Genomic DNA, 25,049 nt, shown 5'->3' with positions numbered 1-25,049 from the left:
TTATTTGTGGAACATAAGGAATAGCATGGAGGACATTAGGAGAAGGAAGGGAAAAATGAAGAGGGGGAAATCAGAGGGGGAGAAAAACCATGAGAGACTATGGACTCTGAGAAACAATCTGAGGGTTTTAGAGGGGAGGGGGTTGGGGGTATGGGTTAGCCCAGTGATGGGTATTAAGGAGGGCACGTATTGCATGGAGCCCTGGGTATTACACACAAACAATGAATCATGGAACACTACATCCAAAACCAATAATGTACTGTATGGTGACTAACATAACATAACATAATAAAATTAAATTAAATTAAAAAAAAAAAGAAAAATATGTCTAGCCAAAGGACACCCCCCATATGTTACATCTGTTTGAAAATACTGTAGAAAATAAAACCAAAGATTCAGAATTTTTTTCAGTCTTATAATTTAAAAGTAAACTGCTCTTTTAAGAATTTAGTTGCAGGAAGGATGGATGGGAGTATTCCTCAGCCAGAAGCTTGGAATGACCACATCTCAGTTCTGTACATATTAAAATGACTGGCTTTCTTTTATACATGACTGTAGTGTAGGAACCCGACCCCCACCCCTGCCACAGTGTTCTGTGGTCAGAAGGGAGGATGACCTCTTGATACTCCAGAGACACATGACCATTTGATGCTTGGCACAGGAGGTAAATGTATATTTTGTGGTCATAAAATAGCAAACTTCAAAAAGGTTATTTGAAAAAAATGCCAATTCCAGATCTTTCAAAAGAATCACAGTTATTTTCCCAGTAAAACATTAAAGACTTTTCCTTTACTAGAGATTTTAATGTTTTCTTTTTAAGTGTATTGACTTGTATCTATGCCTTAATATAGAGGGGCTAGTCTCATTAGGAGATACATGTAAACTGGCTCATTTTTCTATATTTGAGAAATGACTTCTGGTCCAGGCTAAAAAGACATCTTCATAATTTCCACTTCATATTGCATTTCCACTGCAATATTCTCCTGTTGTCCATCCCACCAGATGAGGCCCTCGGTGAGTGAAGGAGAAAGCCTAGTTAAATGGGATGATTTCCTCTGCACTCAACAGTGTCTCTGGAGAAGTTTGACAGGTTTCTCTCTCCTCTTTATGTTTTTGAAATTTTTCTCTGTTGAGGCCTGAATAAAACCTAATGGACAAGGAATGAGTCTACATGGGTGTGTTTCTCTTCTTCCCAGATCTCAGGTTTCCATGACATGTGCTCCTTGATAATTCCTTTTTCATTCTCACATTGTCAGCCTTTTGATGGCAGTCTCAGCAGCAGCTTAAAAATGGGAGTAAGGTTACTGAATTTTGCCTCCTCCAAAAAAAAATTCATATATTGAAGCCCTAACCCCCAAAGTGACTGCATTTGGAGATAGGACTTCTAAAGAGGTGATTGGGGTTAAAAGAGATCATGGGGTAGGGGCCCTAATCCAATAAAATTAGTGTCCTTATAAGAAGAGGCAGAGACACCAGGAAAATATGTACATGGAGGAAAGGCCGTGTGGGGACACAGCAAGAATGCAGCCATCTGTAGGCCGAGGGGAGAAGTTTCAGGAGAAACCACTCCTCCCAATACCTTGATCTTAGACTTCCAGTCTTCAGAAATGTTTGTTGGTTAAGCCACTCAGTCTGTGATACTATGTCATGGCAGCCCTTGAAAACTAATACAATCTCTTCTTTCTAGTCATGGGGATTGGAAACACTTCAGATGGTGGCTGCTTCATTGGCCAGAGGCCCCACATCAGCACAGTAAAGATACAGCACCCCAACAGTGGATCTGTGATCAACATGGAAGATGAGCAAACATTAACTTTGTAGTTTTAGAACACTAAGATTTGGGGGCTGCATATCCTGGGTGCTGACTATGATTGTTGTTATTTTCATCTTAAATATTAGAAAACAATGTTGATAGTTCAAGATGATTTGACCAAGGTTTCTGTCCCCTAAACACAAGCCTCCATTACTGTGCCATGCTGTTTACATACCAGTTGTCATTTACATGTTTTGTTTGTGGGGGAGGGAAAAATATTTTGTTTCTATTCATTTTAGGTTCTCAGGCTGGGGCCCTGTATATTAGCCTGACAAAAGAAAGATTAACAAGAGAAAAACAAACAGAAGTTGACTAACATGTACATTGTATGTACACATGGGAGTAGTCAGTGATGAGTAACTCAAGGGGGTGGTTAGAACTTGGCCTTATATAACATCTTAACAAAAGAGCAATACGTTTTTAGAGAAGTGATAAGACAGTGGAAAAGAACTTTGAGTTTCTAGGGCAGCAAATTGTGGGAAGGTAAATATATGGGGAAACTAATGGTAAAGAAGGCTTAGTTTTAGTAAGATGGGTTAAGTAGATTCCTCTGGTGGTCACTGGAGTGATAAGGGTCTGAAATTTCTGTCCTTTCTGGTAGAGAAGGGAGGGGAGGCACCTTTGTAAGTTTGTCTTGCTTTTAGGCAAATATGGGAAGGACAGAGAGCTTTTCTTATACCTGCTTCATCTCAACTGCCTTCAGCTCAAATAATCAATATACCAAAGCAGCATATTTTTGGATGGCATGTTCTGCTACCCTTCAAGTTCTTTCAGAATCTGAGAAGCCTAATGATTCAGGTTGCCAGCATTTGAAAGATAACTTAGAATAAAATAGCAGAAGGTAAATTAAGAAGTCGGTGGGGGGAGCCAAAATTTGGTTTTGTTTTTGCTTCTTTTTCAAATTTCAAGCAGAAGGTAACATTATTTATGGTCCTGGAGTCAGAACAAGCCTGTATTCAAATGCCCACTCTTCTGTGTGATACGAGACAAGTACTTAAACTCTCCGTTTTTAGTTTCTTCCTCTTTAAAATGGTAATGATTAAAATAGTCTCATAAGCTTCTGGGGGAGAATTTAATTGTATAATAAATGTAAGGTGCCTGATGCAGAGTAGATGCTCTATCATTTCCAGCCCCCTTCCCTAACACCATAGATGCTTAACAAGAGACATTCAAGGGTTAATTAATGCTTTTCTGAAAAGTTGTTCTTAAAATGGTCTCTGCTGCAGTCCTAGAATTCTGGAGGAAAGGGCCTGAAGGTGATTGTCCTTGAGTGTTTTCCTGCAGAGAATGAAGTCATTATAAATTACGACAATTTTCTCTAAGTAGAGGAAACACTGTGGCTTTAAAAGGCACATAATGTCCTGCTCAAGATCTCAAAGATTTCATGGAGATTTGAATATAGAATGCCTGTCAGCTTTTTGCTTAGTCCAAATTCTTCCAAGTAGCAAAAGCCCCTGCTGTCTCAGTCCCTTAAGCCAGACCAAACTAGCTTTTAAAAGAAGTTTCAACTCCATTCACTCTTCCAATCTGGTGGGCTTATCCTCAAGCCAGCCTCTCTGCTGGGGAGGTGACAGAAGCCAGGAAAGAATTAAGAATGAAAGAAAGAAAGAGCTTTAGAATTGAACACTAAAGTAGAAGACACATAAGAGTGAGTAAGCACACAGTGCCTTAAGAGAAGTAAAAGGTGAAAAGGAGGAAAAAGCTTAAAATCAATAAGAAATGAAGGAATAGAAAAAAGAGATTTGAGAAGGAAATATGACAGATACTATAGACGTGCAAGGAATATTCAACATATTCAGTCCCTAAAGAAGAAAATGAAAGCAAGGGAACCAGATAATATAATTATAATTCATCAGGAAAACCTGATTTGAAACTACATATTGAAGGAGGACCCTGTATACCCAAGACTAATCAACCCAGAATGACAAATACCAAGACATATTCTAGTAACTTATTCAATTAAAAAGAAAAAGAAAAACAGCCATTGGATATTTAGGCAAGAAGAACATGTGATAAGGGCAAAAAGTTATATTATCTTCAGATTTTTCATTAGATACAAAGAAAATGGAGTAACATATTTAAAATACTCAAGGAAAGAAAATGTAAACCAAAGATGTTATATACTTGAAAGCAAAACTTCCAAGTATAAATAGAACTGTAGGGGAGGAAAGACTTTACCCTCCTAGGTTTGATACCTGAGTTATGAAATAAACTGACATCAGGTAGGTTAATGAGAAAATTAAGATAATAAATAAAAATTTACTACATTTTTAATATTACATGCACAGGGGCATTATAGGGGGCAAATGAATAGCCAAGAAGGCTGTGAGATTTGAAAGTTTATATATCATTATAATAGGGGAGGGAGAGAGAAAATGTAGGCAATTTATGGGAGAGCAAATGATTTTTAGGAAAGATGAATGAGCCCTTAGAATAATAGATAGGAAATATGAGTTTATGAAACAGTTTTTCTGGGTGTGGTATGGACTTCTAGTCTTCTCTCCTATAGTATGAGTCTATCTTCCTTGGTTGATGAAACTCCCAGGGGAGGGGACTTATGGGTTCCTTTTGGAATATCTGTACATAAGAGGAGTTCAGAGAAGGCCTATCCCTGCATTTGCTGTTTTTCAAGTGTCTTCAGCCCGAAAGAATCAATATACCAAAGCATCATGTTTTGGGGTGGCATGTCCTGAACTCTTTGAATACAAACTCTTATAGACATATAAGAATTTAGGGAATTTTACTTCTAAGAGGAATTTACTAGAGAATAAGCTTCAGACAACCAAACTGACACATGAGCTGATGGAGTGGTGGTAGGCGTTAAATATATACTTACTGAAAAATTAAGATTAACTAAGGGTCAAAAGAGAGATAATATAGTATATAATAGCCATATGCAACAATGTAGATATAATGAAACTGTTAAAAGAAGTGAGGGATTAAATTATATTCTGGATATAGTTTATAACTTTGATTATACAGATTGCAAATAAATTTTCCTACTCTAAAAAAAAAGTGAGGGATAAAAAGTGAGAATAACATATGTAAAAAATTTAACTATTTTGAGCAATCACAATGAGTGGTAGTAGCATTAGTAATGTTACATGTGTGTTCTTATGTATATAATGTAGTTATGGAGTGAACAATTACACAATATTCTAATTCTGTTACCCCCTATGTCCTTGAGAGCTAGGACTTTAGTGTGGAAATGGAGATATAGACATATTATAAAAGAGGTTAAGTTAAAACTCTGCAGTCCTGGGACGCCTGGGTGGCTCAGTCGGTTAAGCGTCTGCCTTCGGCTCAGGTCGTGATCCCAGGGTCCTGGGATCGAGTCCCACATCGGGCTCCCTGCTCCGTGGGGAGCCTGCTTCTCCCTCTGCCTCTGTCTCTCTCTCTGTCTCTCATGAATAAATAAATAAAATCTTTAAAAAAAAAAAAAAAACTCTGCAGTCCTGAAATTGAATTGGCAATCTCAGTAAGATCCCATGATGTATTTTATTTTATATCCTAACTCTGTCACTGAGAAGTCTTAGAAACAATGACCAATGCAGTGATAATGAGCATTCCTTTTGCCCAGATTATGATATTAAAATACCATTGCCCACTAAAAGAAACCAGGGCTTCTTAAAATAATGACTGATTCCTGGTTTCTGCCAGAAAATGTCTAAGTTTGGATTATTTTGTCAGAGCAAATAGCCAGGAAGTTTTCAGAGACTACTGGGATTGTATCAAAAGGACTCAGGAGCCAAATTAAAGAGGCTCTCACAGCCCCAAAATGGGTTAGAGTTTTAATGATAAGAAAAATCATAATTAGAAATACCTAGTATTTAATAACAAGGAAAAAACAATCAAATTTGTTTATATTCATAAATTCTTTAGTGATGTTAAAAAAAAAATTGGCCACCTTTGCAGCATGACAGAGAACTACTTCATCTAGTAAACTCATCAAAGAAAATAATCAAGATTTATCTTGCCTCTTTTAGATGAATGTACTAGTGGGTAAGCCAATAGTAAATAAATTTTCTTTATAAAATTATTTCATATAATAAATACAATAAAATTGTATAATTAGCACATAACCATTTGCAGCCCCCTCCCCCATTAATGGATGTAAGCACTGAGCTTCAGTGACTCTATCATCAGAGATACAGAGACCACCAGACCATTATGAGTCTCCTGATAAAAGAACATGCCTCCTAAGGCCTTGCCAAAGGAGTCAAACTAAAATCTGATCAAGCTTTTGGGTCCAGCTAGAGAACTTGAGCATGAACTTCACCATGAACATGTAAATCAGTAAAATCCAGACTGGGAAACTCTATAGGTCAACTTGTCTGGGTTTTTCAACAAACATATTTTAAGGAAAAGAAAAAGATGGAGGGGGAATCTTTAAATTAAAAGAAATTTAATTTATCAAAATTGTGAAAAATGGGAAACACAGAATACTAGAAAGGATGCAGAGAAATAGGCTAACTCATGTATTACAGGTGGTAATGTAAAATGGTATAGTCACTGTGGAAAATAGTTTAACAATTTCTTCTAAAATTAAAAATTCACTAACCATATGACCCAGAAATTACATTCTTTGGCATTCACCCCAAAGAAATAAAAAGTTATGTTTATACAATCATCTGTACACAAATGTTCATAGCAGCTTTATTCATAATAGCCACAAACTGGAAGCAACCTAAATGTTTTTCTTTTTTTTGTTTGTTTAAATAAACTGATATATCCATAAGTGAAATACTACTCAATAATAAAAAGGAATGTTACTATTATTACAGACAGCAATGTCAATGGACCTCAAAGAAATTATGTTTTGTGAAAAATACATCATGTGTGGATCCATTCTGGAATATTCTTCAAAGAAATCATAGAGATGGAAAACAGGTTAATAGTTGTCAGCATTGGAACTTAGGAGAGGAGGAGAAGATTGTGGCTATAAGGAGGTAACATAGGGGAGCCTTACAGTGATGTAACAGTTCTGCATCTTGATTGTGGTGGTGGTTACACGAAGGTACACATGTGATAAAATTGCATTGCACTATAAACACATACACACAAATAAGTGAGTATATAATTGATGAAATTCCAATAAGCTCTGTGAAATGTGTCAATTGCAATTTCATGGAGCTCATAGTGTACAGTAGTTATGCAAAATGCTAATATTGGGGGATAAGGAATGAAGGGTGAGTGGGACCATCCTGGGCATTTTCCATAACTTTCTGTGAATCTATAATTATTTCAGAAAAAAAAGTTTTAAAATGGGCAAGGCTGGGGCACCTCGGTGGCTCATTTTGGTTAAGTGTCTGCCTTCAGCTCAGGTCATGATCCCAGGGTTCTGGGATTGAGTTCCCCCGTTGGGCTCCCTGCTCAGCAGGGAGTTTTCTTCTCCCTCTGCCCCACCCTACCGCTCTTGTGTGCTCGCTCTCTCTTTCAAAAAAAAAATAAATAGAATCTTTTTAAAAAAATGGGCAAGGTTGAACAATAGTAGTTAAGAATGCACATTTGGGGGGCGCCTGGGTGGCTCAGTCGTTAAGCGGCTGCCGTCTGCTCAGGTCATGATCCCAGGGTCCTGGGATCAAGTCCCGCATCCGGCTACCCACTCTGCGGGAAGCCTGCTTCTCCCTCTCCCATTCCCCCTGCTTGTGTTCCCTCTCTCGCTGTGTCTCTCTCTGTCAAATAAATAAATAAATAAATAAAATCTTTTTAAAAAATGCACATTTGGGTGAGAATACTATAGTGAAGTGTAAGGGAGTGGTTACTATATAAGTTGTAATAATGGTGGTTAGTTCTGGAGGGAGGAAGGGAGAGAGTTATAATCAGGACGGGGCATGTGAACGGGCTTCTGATATGTTTGGTGAAGTTCTATTTCTTGATTTAGGAAATGGTTATAGGAGTTTACCTTATAATAATTCACCAAACTATTCCTCTTTTTGTGCAAGTGTTATATGTTGTGTATGTACATGTATGTATACTTTCTCTATATTTGCTTTTGTTTGTGGAGCAGAGGAAAAGGTGAATAGGGGCCATTTAAGCACATACAGTAGATTGCTTTCAGCTAATACTAGACAGCTGCTGAAATTGGGAGGTTTAATGAACTGGTGCAATGCTCTTAGGTTTATGTCTTTCATTAGCAGGGAAAATCCCCAAATGATCCAGGTTTAAGTAATGGAATGCATTCTGAATTGTTAAAATTAGACTATTTCGGTAGCAATGAACATAGACAACGCCATGCTTCACTTTGAGAATGCATGTTTTTAAAGATACCAGGAAATCTATAGGTTTGGCTGTGGTGAATTATAATCTAATGAATTTGTCATTATCATAAATTATTAAGCTACCACAAAATTGTAGCTAATTGGATTCCAAGGTCTATTACAGCTTATAACCACTTATATTGATATTTTCAAGACCCTCTTACTTAAAGTGAGCATCTTTATTATTTTGTGTGTGGGCTGCTGGGAGGATGAAATATCAGGACTCTTTTCTTTAAGGAAATGTCCCAGAATGCATTTGGTCTTCTCGCTCAACTTGCATCTGGGTAAATGCTGGGTTATATTACAATGACCTTTAAATGTGGCATTGTGGATTTGATGGCTGTCTCCTCACCTTAGCACTTCAAAGCTCCTGGTGGCAGAAAATGGCCAGGTTCAGAGTGGACTCTAAACAAATGCTAACTGGATGGAGCCTATTGTGTGCATGAGGTTTTTCTCAAAGATTATTTTCTCGAAGATTATCTCGAAGATATTTTCCTGTAGCATTATTCAAAGAGCATTCTGCCAGATTTCCACATAGCAAAGGAGAAGCATTTACCCAAAGAATATGGTGTAAATGTTTTATCAAAGAAGGAATGCATTTTCATAAGAGCTTTCCAATCAATATAGGTGAGAACATGGATGTTACAGAGCAGGCGTAAGAACACCGTTTAAGAATACAGTCATTGGAGAATTCAGGATGAGATCCTCAATTTGAAGATTTTACAGATATTGAGAGTGACAATTTCATGTTGAATACAAGGGTAAGTGTAGTTGGTAGGGCAATTTGATGTGAATAGGGAGAAAAGAGAAGAGTAGTCTTAGTAGTCTAGTCACCAGACTGGGAATGGGAACTTCATTGAGCAGAGCACAGGGGAGTTGGTAGCATTCATGAATCTAGCAATCCTAAATAATAGAGAATGCCATTCTGTGTTTTGTTCCAATCATTTTTTATTCTCCCCTTCCTCTCTCCTCATCCTCTACCTATAGAAAACCACCTATTTTCCCCCTATATATTTCCACTTGGTTTTTAGATAACAGTTGTGTAACTATATCTTGAGTACATAGAGATTGCATGTCTAAAAGATATAATAGTTGTTTTAATAACAGCTCAACTGAGGTTTAATTTCCTCTTTGGCACTTCAATGTTCTTTCTGAATATTCTGCCATAGCTGTCTGAGGGAACAATATCAATTTTAACGTGCCTTGGTTTAGAATAAGGTACTTCCTATCAAGATTGTTCACTTACTTGTTATGAAGCAATTTGGGCAATCACTAAAATCATGAAATCTAATGATACAAATCTAATGGGGAATTTCACATAGGGGCAGAATAAAGTCATCTCAATGGGAATTTCTTGTTGGTTTAGAAAAGTGATGCTCTGTTTATATAAACCTAATATTTTCCCTTCCATATGGGTTTCTCTATTCATGAAAATTAACTCTTGGTTTAGAATAGATAAATCTATAGGAGAAATTCTTACTCTTCTGCATGATCTGCCTTTGGTGTTACTAGACACATATGGTACTCAATTTTTAATAGATTATAATATGCAGGGGGTAAATAGGCATTCTTATTTGTAATGATGTCATGGCTCATCACATGACAAAGCAGATGTGGACATGCTGTCTTTTGCTCTCATCTGTCTGCCTGCTTTGTCTCTTCTTCCTCAATAAATGCCATTCTTATTGAATAAGCCTCTAATCCATACTTTGGAATTTTGCATTTCAATTTTCATGGCATTTCCATCACCCTTTTCATGTTCTGTACACAGGCACAACATTCTAGTCAATTCTAGCAATTGTCCCACCAGGAGCACATGGATTAATAAATCTTCTTTTCTTGGCCCTTTCTAGAATATCGTCTTTCAAACTCTGTTGTTACACATACACACCCAGGAGTCAGGCTTATTTGACTGATCTGCATTCTGTCCTGAATGGCAAAATGTTTAAACCAGTTTTTTGAATAAAAACAGTCATTGATAACTCTTTGGCTACTTAAAACTCATCTTGGGGCACCTGGGTGGCTCAATCAGTTAGGCGTCTGACTCTTGGTTTTGGCTCAGGTCATGGTCTCCCAGTTGTGGGAGTGAGCCCCGTATTGGGTTCCACACTCAGTGCAGAGTCTGCTTCAGATTCTTTCTCCCTCCTCCTCTGCCCCTCCCTGCTCCCACTCTCTCTCTCTCAAATAAGTAAATAAAATCTTAAAAACAAAACCCAAAAACCTTTATCTTTCCTCCTCTGCTTATATCGAGCTTTTGAAGCTGCAGGAGGACAGGGCTATACCTGCTTGTCTTCTCCCCTGTCCCCATTATATACTCATGTCTAGCACAGTCCCTAACATATGTGACTATGCTTTTGTTAAAGAATGAATGGAACAATGAATAATGATGAAGGGAAAGTTTGCTGACTTGCAGCACTTTTTTTTTCTTGTTCTCTCTCAAATTCTGCTTTCAAGTTTATGCTTTCTGTTTTGTAGACTCCATTCAACCTCTTAAATGTCTCTTTCTTCCATTAATGAATTTTGTTGAATATTCCTCTTAACACCCAAGTTATTGCTGTGTGCCCAGAATTATGCTGGATGCTAAAATTTATCATACTTGATGTGCCCTTGAGATCATAATCCAAGCTCAGAAAGCTCAGCATCCACTGAGTCTGGTATGCAATCAGATGTAGAAGTGAGTATTCCTGGTTTTATATGATTGTGTTTGGAAAATACATGTGGTATGATTTCAGTCTTCTTAAATTTTTAATATTTGTTATATCTCTTTTTATGTGATTTAACCAGGGGATTCTTCTGTGTGTACTTAAGAAAATGTGCATTCTGTTTTTCTTGGATGGCACGTTTTATATATATCTTTTAGAACCATGTATTCTGAAGTATGCTTCAAGTAAAATAATGTTCTTGTTGAAAAAAAAAACTTTAACTGAGAGTACTTGTCTAAAATAAAGCATGTCAGAGGAGAGATGGGGGATGGGTGAAATAGGTGAAGGGGATTAAGAGTACACTTACCACGATGAGTACGAGTAATGATGTATAGAATTGTTGAATCACTATATGGTACATCTGAAACTAATATAATACTGTAAATTAACTATTCTGGAATTAAAAGAAAAAACTTAATAAAAAAAGAAGTGGGTTTTCCCTTCCGTAAGTATAGTAATGTCTACTTTGTTTGCTGTTATATGGATGGACATACATGGATTCTACCTTCTCCCTCCACAACCAATGAGTCCCATAAAAGAAATAGAAATAAAGTCCAGTGGCATTAAAAAAAAGAATGTTACCCTTACAACTACAAAATGTCTTTTGCTTTATGCAGTGTTGATAGAAAAAATACCATTACATACTTCCCAGCAATCTTAACTTTAAAAATACCTGATATTCACTTTCCATCCTGACTAGGGTAGTGCTTATCAATTCTCCACCCAGAAATCTTGAAGGCAGAAAACAGCATGAGTATTATTGTTGGAGGGATATGGGAAGAAATAGCCATATGCAAACCTAAAACTTTATTTGACACCTGTTTCACTTTAAAATTGATGGGACTGGAGGAGATTATGCTAAGTGAAATAAGTCAAGCAGAGAAAGTCAATTATCATATGGTTTCACATATTTGTGGAACATAAGGAATAGCATGGAGGACATTAGGAGAAGGAAGGGAAAAATGAAGGGGGGGGAATCGGAGGAGGAGATGAACCATGAGAGACTATGGACTCTGAGAAACAAACTGAGGGTTTTAGAGGGAAGGGGGGTGGGGGATGGGTTAGCCCAGTGATGGGTATTAAGGAGGGCACGTACTGCATGGAGCATTGGGTGTTGTACGAAAACAATGAATCTTGGATCACTACATCAAAAACTAATGATGTACTGTATGGTGACTAACATAGCATAATAAAATAAAATTAAAAAAAAATAAAATGCAAACTTTGAACTCCATCTTAAAACCATGCATTTGCTATTCATGGAGTAAAATTGACATCCTGGGTGTATTTGCCCTGATCTAAAGCTCCGCATACCCCTAGCCTATTGCTGGCACACCCCGGTTTGTGAAGTCCGGAAATTGGGTTTGCAAGTTTGAAAGATACTTAAGCTAATGAAAAAAGAAATCTACCCCTAAACACTTGGGCTACAACTTAAGGGCTATTCTTAGCATAGACACATACAGCTGTAAGATTTCAGAGAAGCAAATTTTACTTCAAAAGGGGGGGAACTTCCAGGAAGTTTTCAAGAGGAAGCAACATTCCAGGCAGTTAAGAATCTTCTTTTATGTGTTCAATGAAAATACAGATTAGGTTCTACTTTTTAGTTTTCTGTTTCCTCCTCCCACACCTAGTCTGTGATCACCTCACCTCACATCTTTTGATAATCTCATCTTTAATGAACTATTTTATTTGCTACAAGTCAGGAAACAAAATTAAGCTTGTTTAATAATTGTTTTATAAAGAAGGCTCTAAATGAAGACTTTCAGGTAAAATGGGTGAGTTTAGGGGCTGTGTGAGAGGTATTTGGGATGCAGAAAACCAAATATCCAGGTATGGAGACATGTTCCAATGTATAGTTTTCTGAGAGACCACTGTCCAGATAATTGAAGTAATGCTGTGTTTATTATTTAATGATAGCATGTATACTATAATGTATTATTACTCTTGTGTTTATGTTTTAAAAGACTTCTCTTTATCATTGTTTTATTTCAACTCACACATGGACCAACTCATTTCAAGTATTTGAGCACCTGATCTTAACTCGGGGTTTTAATGACATGTTGATGTTCCAAGAGGATTAAGTGGAGTGGGGGTGGGTCTGTTAGGAAAGGAACTGGAGGGACAGAGTGGGAGGTTACACAGAACCATCATATGAGGTCCTGCTAGACCCGGAGGCTTAGGTTCTAACAGCTAGGTGATGGGAAGCAAGAAGGGTTTCAAGCAAGTGACTGAACTAATGATGAGGTTGGCATTTTAGGTTGCTCACTCTGGCAGGCAATTAATCCTTAACTAAGGACAGTGCAAATAGGGAGGGCATGCTCTGGAGACAATTAGAAAATAGAATTGACAGAACTGAGTGACTAATGGAAATGAGTTGAGTGAGCCAGGAGAAGTTGTCTAGGTGTACATCCATGTTTTGGAGGGGCTAGAGAGATATGATAATAAAAATTTAACAATAATGAAAATAACATTATTGAGCATCTTCTATGTGCCTGGTGCAAGACTGAATGCTTTACATGAATTTTAATCAAGCAGCATGGCAATCCTTGGAATTTGGTATAATTAGTGTCTACATCTTAAAGATGATGAAACCAGGGCTCAAAGGGGTTTCCCAGCCCAAGATTACACAGCTAGAATGACGCAGAGATGGGCGCCATAGGAATAGCAAGTGAGACATGATTGCTGTCCTCAGTAAGACAGGCACTTAAGGAATCTCCTTATGGATGGCCAGTACTTTATTGTAAAAGAATGCTTAAATATGTTATTTTAGTTGATCCTCACATAACACTGTGGAGTAAGAATGGTCATCATCATTTTACAAATGTTGAAACTGAGACCTAGGAAGAGTGAGTTTGTTGTCTAAGATGACACAGCAAGTAGATGACAAGTCCGGTTCAGGTAAGAAATCTGAGTACTTTGCAGAACACTACAACTTCTTTATAGGCCTCATTGGTGAGTTACTGCCACTGCTCACATTGTTGCATGTTCCATGTCATTCATGGGAAAGAGTAGAAAGGATGAAGTTTAGATTCTGGAATCAGACTGCTTAGGTTGGCATGCCATTTTTCCTGTAAGACCTTGGTCAAGTTATATAATCTTTCTGAGTCTGTTTTCTTATCCAGGTAATGGGAATAATAATTGCATCTCTTGCTATTTTTATGGGGCTGCAGTCATAATTTTTAAAATATGATTTATACAAAGTGCCTGGAACCTAGTAAAATTCAATAAATGTTAGTAGTGATAACAGTAGTTCAAAGAAATGACATGACATTAACTATGGAAGGAAATATTAAAATTTATAAAATTGCACTTGAAGTGAACTTTAAGGGATTTCAGAAGGTATAGAAGGAGCAATACTGCAGTTATGGGATTAAGAATATTTTTAATCCTGGATATTATTTTTGTTTAGAGTTTATGAGTAGGAGAGTAAATTATTGGAATTGTACTTAAAGAAAAGCAAATAATGTAATAGTTCTGGTGAGAGTCCTTTAGGTCCTGACCATGGGTGATAGTGGAAGGAACAGAAAAAGGACAGGTCTGAGGTACTGAGGTACTGCAGAGCATGTTAGGAGAGTTCTTCCCAACATGCATTTGGGTTGTTTCCCTACAACATCACTTGGTTAAAAATAAGAAATGCAAATTCATTTTCCATTTGGACTAGGAAAAAAATCTAATCTGGACAGCATTTGCTACACTATAATGAAACACATTCCAGAATCAGGTATAAATGATTTGGGAGTTACATGATGTTCTGATTGCCTGTACTTTGTTTTTGTCCTTTGGCACAGGAAAACTGGAGTTGGTGTATGGATTCACTAATCCACCTTTGCTATTGTCTGCATTCCAAGAGGTGTTTATCTGATGGCTTGTATGCTTGTATGCATGTGAGTTTTCCGCTTGAAGCATGGTATCTAGGATTTTTTTTCCCCCTAGAATACAGAAATATATAAGATGTAAAAATACCTATCCCCTAGTGGTTGTACTTAGTATTTTAGTCTCAGTTGAGTTTTCATGGTTGTCTAGCTGTTAAGCTGAATTAACTTTGAGTAGAGTAATTACTTTAAAATTATTACTAATAGTGTTTTAATTTCTCACATCCTAGATTGAATAGGAGTGGTTAGACTTTTTGTAATGAGCTGAGTATTTTATTTTATAATGATAACTTTAGAACGTCTAAAACTAGCAAAAGTTCTTGAGACCATGCATAATCTTAGGGAAAGGAGATAAAGGGGACATTTAAGCCTAAGTGGTATTTTTCAACATAAATACCTGTCTGACAATCCTAGATCCACTGGGGCCATCCAGTGCAGCTGCATGAAGTTGTAGGTGCTTATTCACATTAGGGCAATGGGCTGACGTGGATGGTCTGGTTGTAGGTATACCCTTCCAGATGAGTATCCTTCCTCACAACTACTCCATGAGAATCTCAAGGTCTGAAATCAGCTCAGATCCAAGGTGACTAATGACATATACGGTTTTTACTTAATATGTTTCTCTTTGGCATCTGTTCAAATGAGTTCAGGTGTTTGGTCCTCTCAGAATTGGGAGTCAAAGGCTTTTTTATGTACTAATGCCTACGAACATAGCTTGGTTGGTCAAACAGGAATAAAGAACGAGCTATTACAACAATTCGCATCGTTCATATCTTATGTTGGTAAATTTGTAAGTTTTACTATGTATGAGGTAGCAAATAACAATGCCACTGAGAACTGGCATAGCGAGGCCTAGAACTACCTCACTCAGTGATTGTCACTATAAAATCACAGCTCCTCTGCATCTCGTTGGACATTCAAAATGTCCTTAAAGTGCTAGAAACAGGCAAATCTCTTTTTAAGTCTACTACCTCATATATGCCTCATGTGCCCATAACTTACCTGAATGAATCCTTTAAATGAGCTGTTGATGTCCTATTAGCTGCTTTTTCCTCCCACAGAAATCCATGTTCAGCTGCAAGATAACTTCCTGTGTGAAATTTACAGGTCTGTCAGCCATAAAAAACATTAATGCATAATACATAAACAAAACGTATGCTCTTTTTGCAAAAAAATGGCAAAAGAAAAAAAGAAGGAATTTAGTCTCTGCTTTCCAAGGGAGAAAACATGAATCTTGCATTTTTATTTTTGATGCCATTTTGCCTTTAAATATATGAGATGACTATTAATGCCCATATTCACAGCAGGAGTAGAAGGGAAATGACAGTAAATTGTAAAGCACATTTACATTATAACAAGGCCCATGGAAGCATTGTAATTCACACAGTTATTTCAACAGAGGTTGGACTCCCTCCAATTTAATTTTCTGAAGTTGGGCTGTGCAGCTGGGTCATTCCTGGTCTAATCTGGGAAATGTATCTCTTAAGGCTGTGGATCAGAATGCCAGCCTCCCAGCTGTCACCAAGGAGCATCATTTACAGCCACTGAGGTCTGAGGGCAAAGCATCAGAATCACTTTATGTGGACACAGCAGCCTAGCTAGCTTCATAAATTCTGTTGCAAAGAGCAATAATCAATATTTCATGTTTAATGATGCAGAGCTAAAATTAATATAGATTTTATGTCTTCTACTTTTCCAAATTATGCAAACATTAGTAACCTCTTTTTTAGTGCCCTTATCACATTTCCATTAAAAAAAGGCCAATGAGGGGGTGGGCAGTGAGGAAGATTGGTGATGTTTAATTGAATGATTGAATAGTCAAAAGTGTCAAAAGTAATCTTGGCTCTTAACTTTTGTTAAATAGTTACCTTTAGGTTAACATGAAATTATTTCCAATACAAAAAATGATGTATGTAAGTGGCACAGGCTTTGTCACCCATAGCTACACAATGAAGTAAATTGCAGATTGTTTCCATGTTTTAAGTTACTTTAAATGTTCTGGGATATGCTGGAAATAAAATGGCCAAGGCATAAGTCAGAAAAGTTAAAGGTTGGTATTTAAATATAAGTGCACTTTAGAGAAAAAATAATTTTGAGTGGATTTCTTATTTTAAACTTGTTCAAAGAACATATCCTGCTTGTTTAGACAGTAGAAGTGGCAGGTACAGAAAAAGAAAAAAAGAACAATATTTTATTATTGGGCAGATTAAGGGGGCTGACCAAGTAGCCACAGAGATGAGCTGATCTAACCTTTTAGCCATATTCTCCTGTCTGTGACAGGAGAAAAACCAGCAGGAGTAAGGTAGGAGGGACAGCCAGACACAAAAGAACAAAATCCAGCATCTGCCATCTAGTCTAGCAGTTCACACACAAGTCACTTCAGAACAACTCTTATGATAGTGGGAAGCATAGACTTTGGCAAATAATCAATCAGTTATGCCCCCTAACAGTACAGCCCGCAATTCACAGCCTTCTGTAAGTTTTATTTGGGAAAATGGGATTAAGGATATGGAAAACTATATGTCTGGGTTGTGCTTGAATAATTCAAGCAAAAGCAAATTTAGGATCCTCAGGGCATGTCAGTCGAGTCCAGTAAGAAGACATATGACTCATTTAAAAGGGTGATTGAAAGAGTTAATGGAGTGGCTACATAGATATGGGCTGGGTGTAGGGAAAATCACAAGGGATGGTGCTGCATTTGGCCTATCGATAGCTAGAAAAGGCAACAATAAGGAAGGGAAAGGAAGAAAAGGAAAGAAAGGCCTTGAAGGGGCAAGAAATGGGAGCAGTTATGGGACTACGGTAAGAAACACCTTGTGGGAGAGGCCACCCCATGGGAGCTGTGGCCTCTAGTAACACCAGTCTGTGTTTCATAAGAGACAGGAGAAAAGAGAATAAATACTCCAACTTCTCTCTTCTGCTAACCTCTGATATTATGCAGTGCCTCCCACTACTCAAATCCTATCCAAGGCCACAGGACAAAGGGGCCTGGTTGATAAAGCCCAAAATTTTGACCTCCCAGAACTCAGAGGAGAGTGGGGATGAGTCAAGGGTATGAATAGGGAGATGTTGGTCAAGCAGAACAAAGTTTCAGTTATGCGAGATAAGTAACTTTTAGAGATCTAATGAACAACAGTATACAGTTAACAATACTGTAGTGTATACTTGAAATTTGCTAAGAGGGTAGATCTTAAGTGTTTTTACTACACCAAAAAAAAAAAGAAAGGAGAGGGGAAGGGAAGGGGAAGGAAGGAAGGAAGGAAGGAAGGAAGGAAGGAAGGAAGGAAAGAAAAGAAAGAAATGGTAACTATGTAATGTGATGGATATGTTAATTAGCTTGATTATGGTGATTATTTCACAATGTTTACATATATCAAATCATCAAGTAGTACACTTTAAATATATATAATTTTAAATTGTCAATTATACCTCAGTAAAGCTGGAAAAATATAATGTTAAATAAAAAGAGAAAGTTACCAAATGATTTTAAAAAAAGTTTATTGGGAGAGGTAGAGAAGAATCAGCAGAGGACATACGATTTCTTGGGATTTGGGGGGCCATTAAGCTACTAAGATTTCTTTTCACTTCAGTTTGAATAGTGCATTCAATTCATTTATCATTTATTTATTCAACAGATATTTATTAAGCACCTCCTAAATGCCTCACTGGGGAATAGGCATCTCAGTGTGAGCAAGTCACCATCTCTGACTTCAAGGATCTTAGTGGTGGGGTGGCACTGTGCATCAGGTAGAGAGGTAATGCTAAAATAGGGATCACCATGGTTTGCTAAGGAAGCAAGGCAAGGTATTTTACCCTCCTGTTGAGTTCTGAAAGCTTCTATGGAGAAGAATAATGTTGGGGGCTTCCTGAAGGAAGAGTGGGAGTGGGCAAGTAGAATAATTGGGGACACACTGTTATTGAATGTCCAGTAAGAGAGGATGTGAGTTCCAGGATTATGTGAAGTTTCCTATTACCAGACTTAGGGAGGGAGTGTGTAGGCAGGGTACATGAGGTGGAGTGGGGAGAGACAGCTGGGCCCTGTTGCACCAGACCTTGGCTGAGGAATTTGGAATCTATCCTCAAATCACTGGGAAGCTACTGGTGGTTTCTAGTAGGGAAATGTCATTGCCAGATATGAAATCAGAGACAAAAAGGACTAGTGGAGAAACCAGTGATGGGAAAGACCAATTTGTATATGATTTTAATGGTAAATTGAAACAAAACTTACTCAAAAAGTGAAACTCCAAGTGAAGATCTGTTAAGCAAGCAACTTCCTCATCCATTTCCAAGAAAATGAGGACATGTTTTGGAACTTCCAGGCCAATTGAATTGAAGTGTTTTTGTATAGTTAGCTTAAATAACCAAATGATGAAATCAATCCTCCAAATTGTCAGCAGAACAGCTGTTCAGAAAGCTCTTGTTAGTCATTGACCTTATGTTTAATATGATTTCCTAGAACGTGGATAGTCAGATTGAATAAAGTACTGCATCAAAGCCCTCCCCACACAGCAAGCTTTCTGCAATGAAAGAACCAGGGAAAGGAGAGTGGCTGGCACAGAGTGCAAAAGCCCTTTATTTCCTGCCCCCCAAATCCCCAGGGAAAAAGAAAAGAAGAAAGCACGCCACAGGCACATCTTAGAGAAGAAGTACTGGGACTACTAACCTAACTTACCTCCTAATCATAATCCAGGGGGTAAAAAAGAACACGTTCAGGACCTAAAAATCCTCCTTTGGTTTTCAAGAATAACTATGGATTCTTATTCAATCTATTTCCTGTCTGTATAACAGCTGCTTCATCTATTGCTTATGTCACTGGAGGTGGGATAGGATATGATGAAGGATTAGGTGGGAGGGTTGGAGGTTTGGGGTAAGATAGAGGATAAATGTGGAGACTTTTTCTTAGAATAAGAAACCAGTGTCTGTAGTGCCGAAGAGTTGGTTTTACCTTGAAAATAAAAAGCCATGTGTAAGAGTGAAAAGGATGCTTGCTCTGTCTATCTACCTACTTACCTACCTATTAATCATCTTTATCTTCTTATCCATTTATCATATATATACTCTGCCGATCTTGTACTGGCTTCCACTTACTGTGAAAAGCACACATGTAAAAGAATTAAAATAAAAATAAGGAATTGCCTGGGTGGCTCAGTTGGTTAAGCGACTGCCTTCAGCTCAGGTCATGATCCTGGAGTCCCGGGATCGAGTCCCGCATCGGGCTCCCTGCTCAGCAGGGAGCCTGCTTCTCCCTCTAACCCTCCCCCTTCTCATGTGCTCTCTCTCTCATTCTCTCTTTCTCAAGTGAATAAATAAAATCTTTAGAAAAATAAAAAAATAAAAATAAGGAATTTCACACACCATATAGTGAAAGAAGGGTGTATAATTGTACTAACAGCATGGAAAAAGTAGTTCTGACAACTGAGTAATTTAGCGTAAGCTTCAAGGCAAAATAAACAACCTCTGTAAGACTTATAAATTGTTATTGTTGATGAAAAGAAGTGCACTATTGTATCAGAATGGGAAAATACCCCTCGTAGTAAATCCTAAAATTTTATTCTTTTATATGAGAGAACCTGTAGCAAAAGGTACAGTGTCTTATACAGCAGTTTTACAGAAGATGCAGAAATGTTCATCATCTGAAATTTGTTATGCCAATATTGGATATAAAAGCAGCAGTATTTAATAAAAAGGAACTGAAGACCATGACCTGCTTCATCTATTATTCTTCTGAATAACACATTTTTTAAGACACTGACAAAACAAAACTGCCCAGTTCTGAACTTCTATAGTTCCATGCCTCATCTAAGTTAGAGTTTTGTATATAGTAGTAGCCCTAGGTTATGGCTCATACTATCACTTCTGAGTTTGGACTCTTTCAACTGAAAGAAAATAGAAATCTTAAGCAAAAGTGCCTTAAGCAAATAAGAGAGTCTATTGGATCATGAAACTGAAAAATCCATCAATATGCTGGTTTCAAGCTCCAGTTCGACCCAGAGGTTCACAGTATCACTAGGGCATTGGTTCCTTAGCTGTTTTCTTTGACATCCATCCTCTCTGCTGTGTTATCTTTTTCTTCCAGTTAGTAGCTCTTACCGTAGCAAATACTTACATTTGTTCCAGGGTTCTTCACACTTCAAAATCCTTATACTCTAGAATTCAGAGAAAAAAAATGAAAATTCTTCTCTAGATACCAAAGTGAAGTTTAAACAGTTAACATTGGTTGAGCAACTAATTTCAAAATATAATGCTGAGTGAATTAAACCAGACACAAAAGAATAGGTAATTTTATATGAAGTTCTAGAATAAGCCAAATTAATCTATGATGATAGAAATCAGAACAGGAGAGGGGAATTGAGAGAGAAGAATTGGAAAGGAACTTCCTAGAGAGAGAAATGTTCTTTATTTCATTTTTGGGTGGTGGTTCTGCCAGTGTATGCATTTGTCAAAAGTTGTATGTTTACGATATGTGCATTTCACACACTTCAAAATGAAAGCCTAGGTACTAAAAGATCATGCTGGCTGATGTAAGGAGAATTGACTGAAGTGGGCCAATATGGGAAACAGAGATAGGACACTCACTGTTGGCTTAGACCACACTGAGAAGCAGAGGTCAGTTCTGGATATGTTTTGAAGTTGAATCAACAAGGTTAGCTGATTGTGTGCCGTGAGAGAAACAAAGGCATAAAGGCTGACTCCTAGGTTTTAGCTCTGCATATCTAGGTGAATAGTGATGCCACTTGCTAAAATGAGGAAGAAGTGGTGAAGAAGAAGTTTTGCAAATAATACATTATATGTTAAAAAAAAAAAAAGAAGATAGTAGGAAGGGAAAAATGAAGGGGGGGTGGAATCAGAGGGGGAGACGAACCATGAGAGACTATGGACTCTGAGAAACAAACAGGGTTTTAGAGGGGAGGGGGGTGGCGGGATGGGTTAGCCCGGTGATGGGTATTAAAGAGGGCACATATTGAATGGAGCACTGGGTGTTATATGCAAACAATGAATCATGGAACACTACATCAAAAACTAATGATGTAATGTATGGTGACTAACATAATAAAATAAAATTAAAAAAAAAAAGTTTTGGGTGGGAGGGTGGAGGCAAGGAAATCTAGACTTTGGTTTTGAACTTGAGATGCCCATCGGACATGCATCTGGAGCTGTTAAGTAAGAAAGTGGTGTAGAGGGAGGAGTTTAGAGGAGAGGTCAGGTGCAAATATAAATTTGGGGGATGACCTAGGAGACTTGGATGTCTGGTAGTTTAGAAGCATGTTGAGACTAGTCCTGATGGTCTTGTAGGCACAAATGTGTAATTAATTCTAATTGGGGCTTCCTCTTGGCACTTTAGCAGTTTTTGTGAAGAAGCAAGTAGTGGCTTCTGTCATATCCCTGAGCAAATCACTGTGGCCTGAAGAATGGGATTACAGAAACTATGGATGCCTGAAATGCAGGGAAGGGGTGTGTGTGTGTGTGTGTGTGTGTGTGTGTGTCTTGTGCATTTCTGAGCGCTGTGACTCAGGGACGAGATTACCTAGAGTTACCAAGAGACAGGAGAGGATGATTGCTGAATGGCCAAACCCAGCACATGCTCATTAGAGCCCTTCACCCAGCAACCAGCAAACATAATACTGTTAACAGAGTAAATCTGGGAAGAGCACGAGTGGATCCATATAAACACATCCCCACTCCGGGAAAATAACAGGAAGTATTATCTTTAGTGGCATAAAAAGAAATCACACAATTTGAGAGGCAGTATTGTATTCTAATTTGATCAAGGATCAAATTTTATTGTATGTTTAAGCACTTATCCATTGCAAAGTCCAGAACTCTCAACAGTGTGTTATCTCAATTTTGCAAACAACAAATACTCAAATATTATTACCCACAAGTACATGGGGTCAATTTGTAAGATACTTCTTTTCTTTTTCACAGGAAGAAATGAAAAGATTGCAGAATCCTTTAGAACAAGTTAATGATGGAAAATATTTACTTGAAAAGTAAGTAAAAAATACCAAAGGAAATTAAATTATATTTGAGGTTAAAAAGCTTGCAAGAAAAAAAAAAAATACCTGGCAAGGTAAATGAATATTTACCTTGAAATGAAGAATGAATAAGTAAATTCCACAGTTTCTTATGGTATCATTGTAGTCAGGACCCAGAAATACGGCTCATTTGAGATACAGTTAGATAGATTTAAGGCTAGTTGAGCTATGACACACAAGCTGTCCTGATTAACAGAATAATATGATGCATGGAGATGTGGTGCTGTGTCTGAGGGCTTAAAACTTAACAACCCTGCCCTGTTTTTGGCTTTTAATCAATGACGTGTATAGAAGACAGTCATAAAATTTGCAAAAAGCATAAATGTAACACTAAGACCAATAGAATGAACATTTAAAATAATACTACAGAATGGGACAAAACTGCGCTGAAAAAAAGGCAAGAAAGAAAGAGATGAAATTTAACAGGATACAAGTAAAGTTTTCATTTCAATTTTTAAAAAATTGAGCAATTAGAGCATGTGAGAGATATATTCTGATTTCAATTTGTGAATAGATGCTTAGAGGTTTTATCTGATATTAACACGAGACCATGATTTTATATGGCTTCTAAAAATATTACAATATTAGACTAATCAATAGCCATGCATTGTCAAGATAAAAGAAAAAATGAACTATCATTTACTGAGCATTTACAATATCCTCCATATTCGTGAATGCTTACAGATGTTTCCTCATAGAATTCTGATTACAGCCTTTGACATAGGTACTATTTCCATTTTATCAACAGGGAAAGAGGCTTAGAGATGTTCAGCACTTGTCTAAGTATATTTAAGAGTAGTGAGGGTAAGAACTTGGATGCCACCAGAGCTCCTGCTCTCAACCACTGGCTAAGTCCCAATGCAAAGACCATGTGGATGTCACCAGTGGCTCTGGTCATCACATTTAAAAAGCACATAGAGGGGCACCTGGGTGGCTTAGTCTGTTAAGCGTCCAACTCTTGATTTTGGCTCAGGTCTTGATCTCAGGGTCCGTGACGTCAAGCCCCTCCGTGGGCTCCACCCCACCCACCACAATGGGGCCTGCTTAGGATTCTCTCTCTCCTTCTCCCTTGCTGGCCCCCGCTCACTTGCTCTCTCTCTCTCTCTTTCTAAAATAAAATAAAATAAAAACCGCATAGACGTTCCCAAAAGCATCAGAGGAGGTCAATTAAAATTGTGAGGGTTCTGAAATCACGTGAAACTATTACAAAGAGCTGAGTATGTGTAGTTGGAGAAAAGAAATCTCAGGGGGAACATAATGGCTTTCCTTAAACATTTGAAGGAATTTTCCTATTTAGAAGGGGCTAAATTGCTCTTCTTGCTCTAGAGAGCATAACAAGAATCTGTGAGCAGGATTTATGGAGAGACAGCTTTGTGACTCAGAAAAAAAATAATTTCTGTAAAAATGCTGCCTGCCCAACCGAATGGACTTCTTTGTTACGGAGTGAGATGACAGATACTAGAGCTGCCCAAGAAGAGTGAAATGGCCATCCATTGGAAGTGCTATGGAAAGCATTCCTGAAAATGGGAAATCTTGGATGTGATTCCTCTTTCTGATTTTATCCTAGGTTTGTGACAATTATTTAACCCCCCTGAACCCAGCTTCCTCATCTTTAAAAATGAAGATAGTAACACTGATTGACAGTCTTAGTGAGAGCATTAAATAAGACATGCACAATAGCACAGTGCCAGTCAGCTCCTTCTCTTTCTGTCCCGGTGGCTATTTGGACTAGACACTTTCAGGTTCATTCTATCTCCATGATTCTAAGCATTTGCCATGTCATCGCTTGAAGGACAGTTTCAGCCCTTTGATTAAATGAAGTTTCTGGGTTATCTTTAGATTTAATTTATTCTTATCATGTCTAGTCTCATTAATATGAATAACTAAGAATAAATTAGTTCAGTTCTCATCACCCCCACCATCATCACTAGCAATATGTAAACAATAATAATTAAAAAGTTTTTGGCTGTGTAAGTAGAAAGATTTTCCTCTATGGAGATTAGGGTGGTAATGACATGAGATCAGTGGTTCTTCATCCTGGATGCCCTTAGAATCACCTGGTTAATAAAAATGGTATAAGCCTTGGCATAACCTTTACCCTAGACAAACTGAATCTGAATCACTGGGGATGAAGTCCTTAAATTAGTATATCTTCAAAGCTGACTTCATGTGATTCGAGTGAGGAACTAGGGATGAGAACCAGTGGTCTAGGTGCATTTTAGATTCCTTTTGGTTATTCAGTAATCTCATGTAGCTTAATTCTCTTAGGACACACTTTCTCTGTGACTTTCAGCCCTTTCGACATGGGGCCACTGAGCAAACGGTCAAGAAAGAATTCTTGATACATTTTTGGTGCAAAAAGGTGT

General features: G+C 37.7%; 1 protein-coding gene across 1 annotated transcript in view; it reads left to right on the top strand.

Moving 5' to 3' along the window:
• Positions 1-25,049, top strand: part of IQCJ (IQ motif containing J) — a 219,707-nt gene that overhangs the window by 169,808 nt on the left and 24,850 nt on the right. Inside the window, exon 2 of the mRNA XM_032408349.1 lies at positions 22,574-22,638. Within this exon, the coding sequence (XP_032264240.1) occupies positions 22,574-22,638 (65 nt within the window). The remainder of the gene's footprint in view (positions 1-22,573; positions 22,639-25,049) is intronic.

Source organism: Phoca vitulina, unplaced genomic scaffold (assembly GCF_004348235.1).
Source record: "Phoca vitulina isolate PV1807 unplaced genomic scaffold, GSC_HSeal_1.0 scaffold10, whole genome shotgun sequence".
In the NCBI taxonomy this organism is placed as follows: Eukaryota; Metazoa; Chordata; class Mammalia; order Carnivora; family Phocidae; genus Phoca; species Phoca vitulina.
The sequence above is the reverse complement of the archived record's forward strand: the minus strand, read 5'-3'. Positions and strand labels throughout refer to the sequence as shown.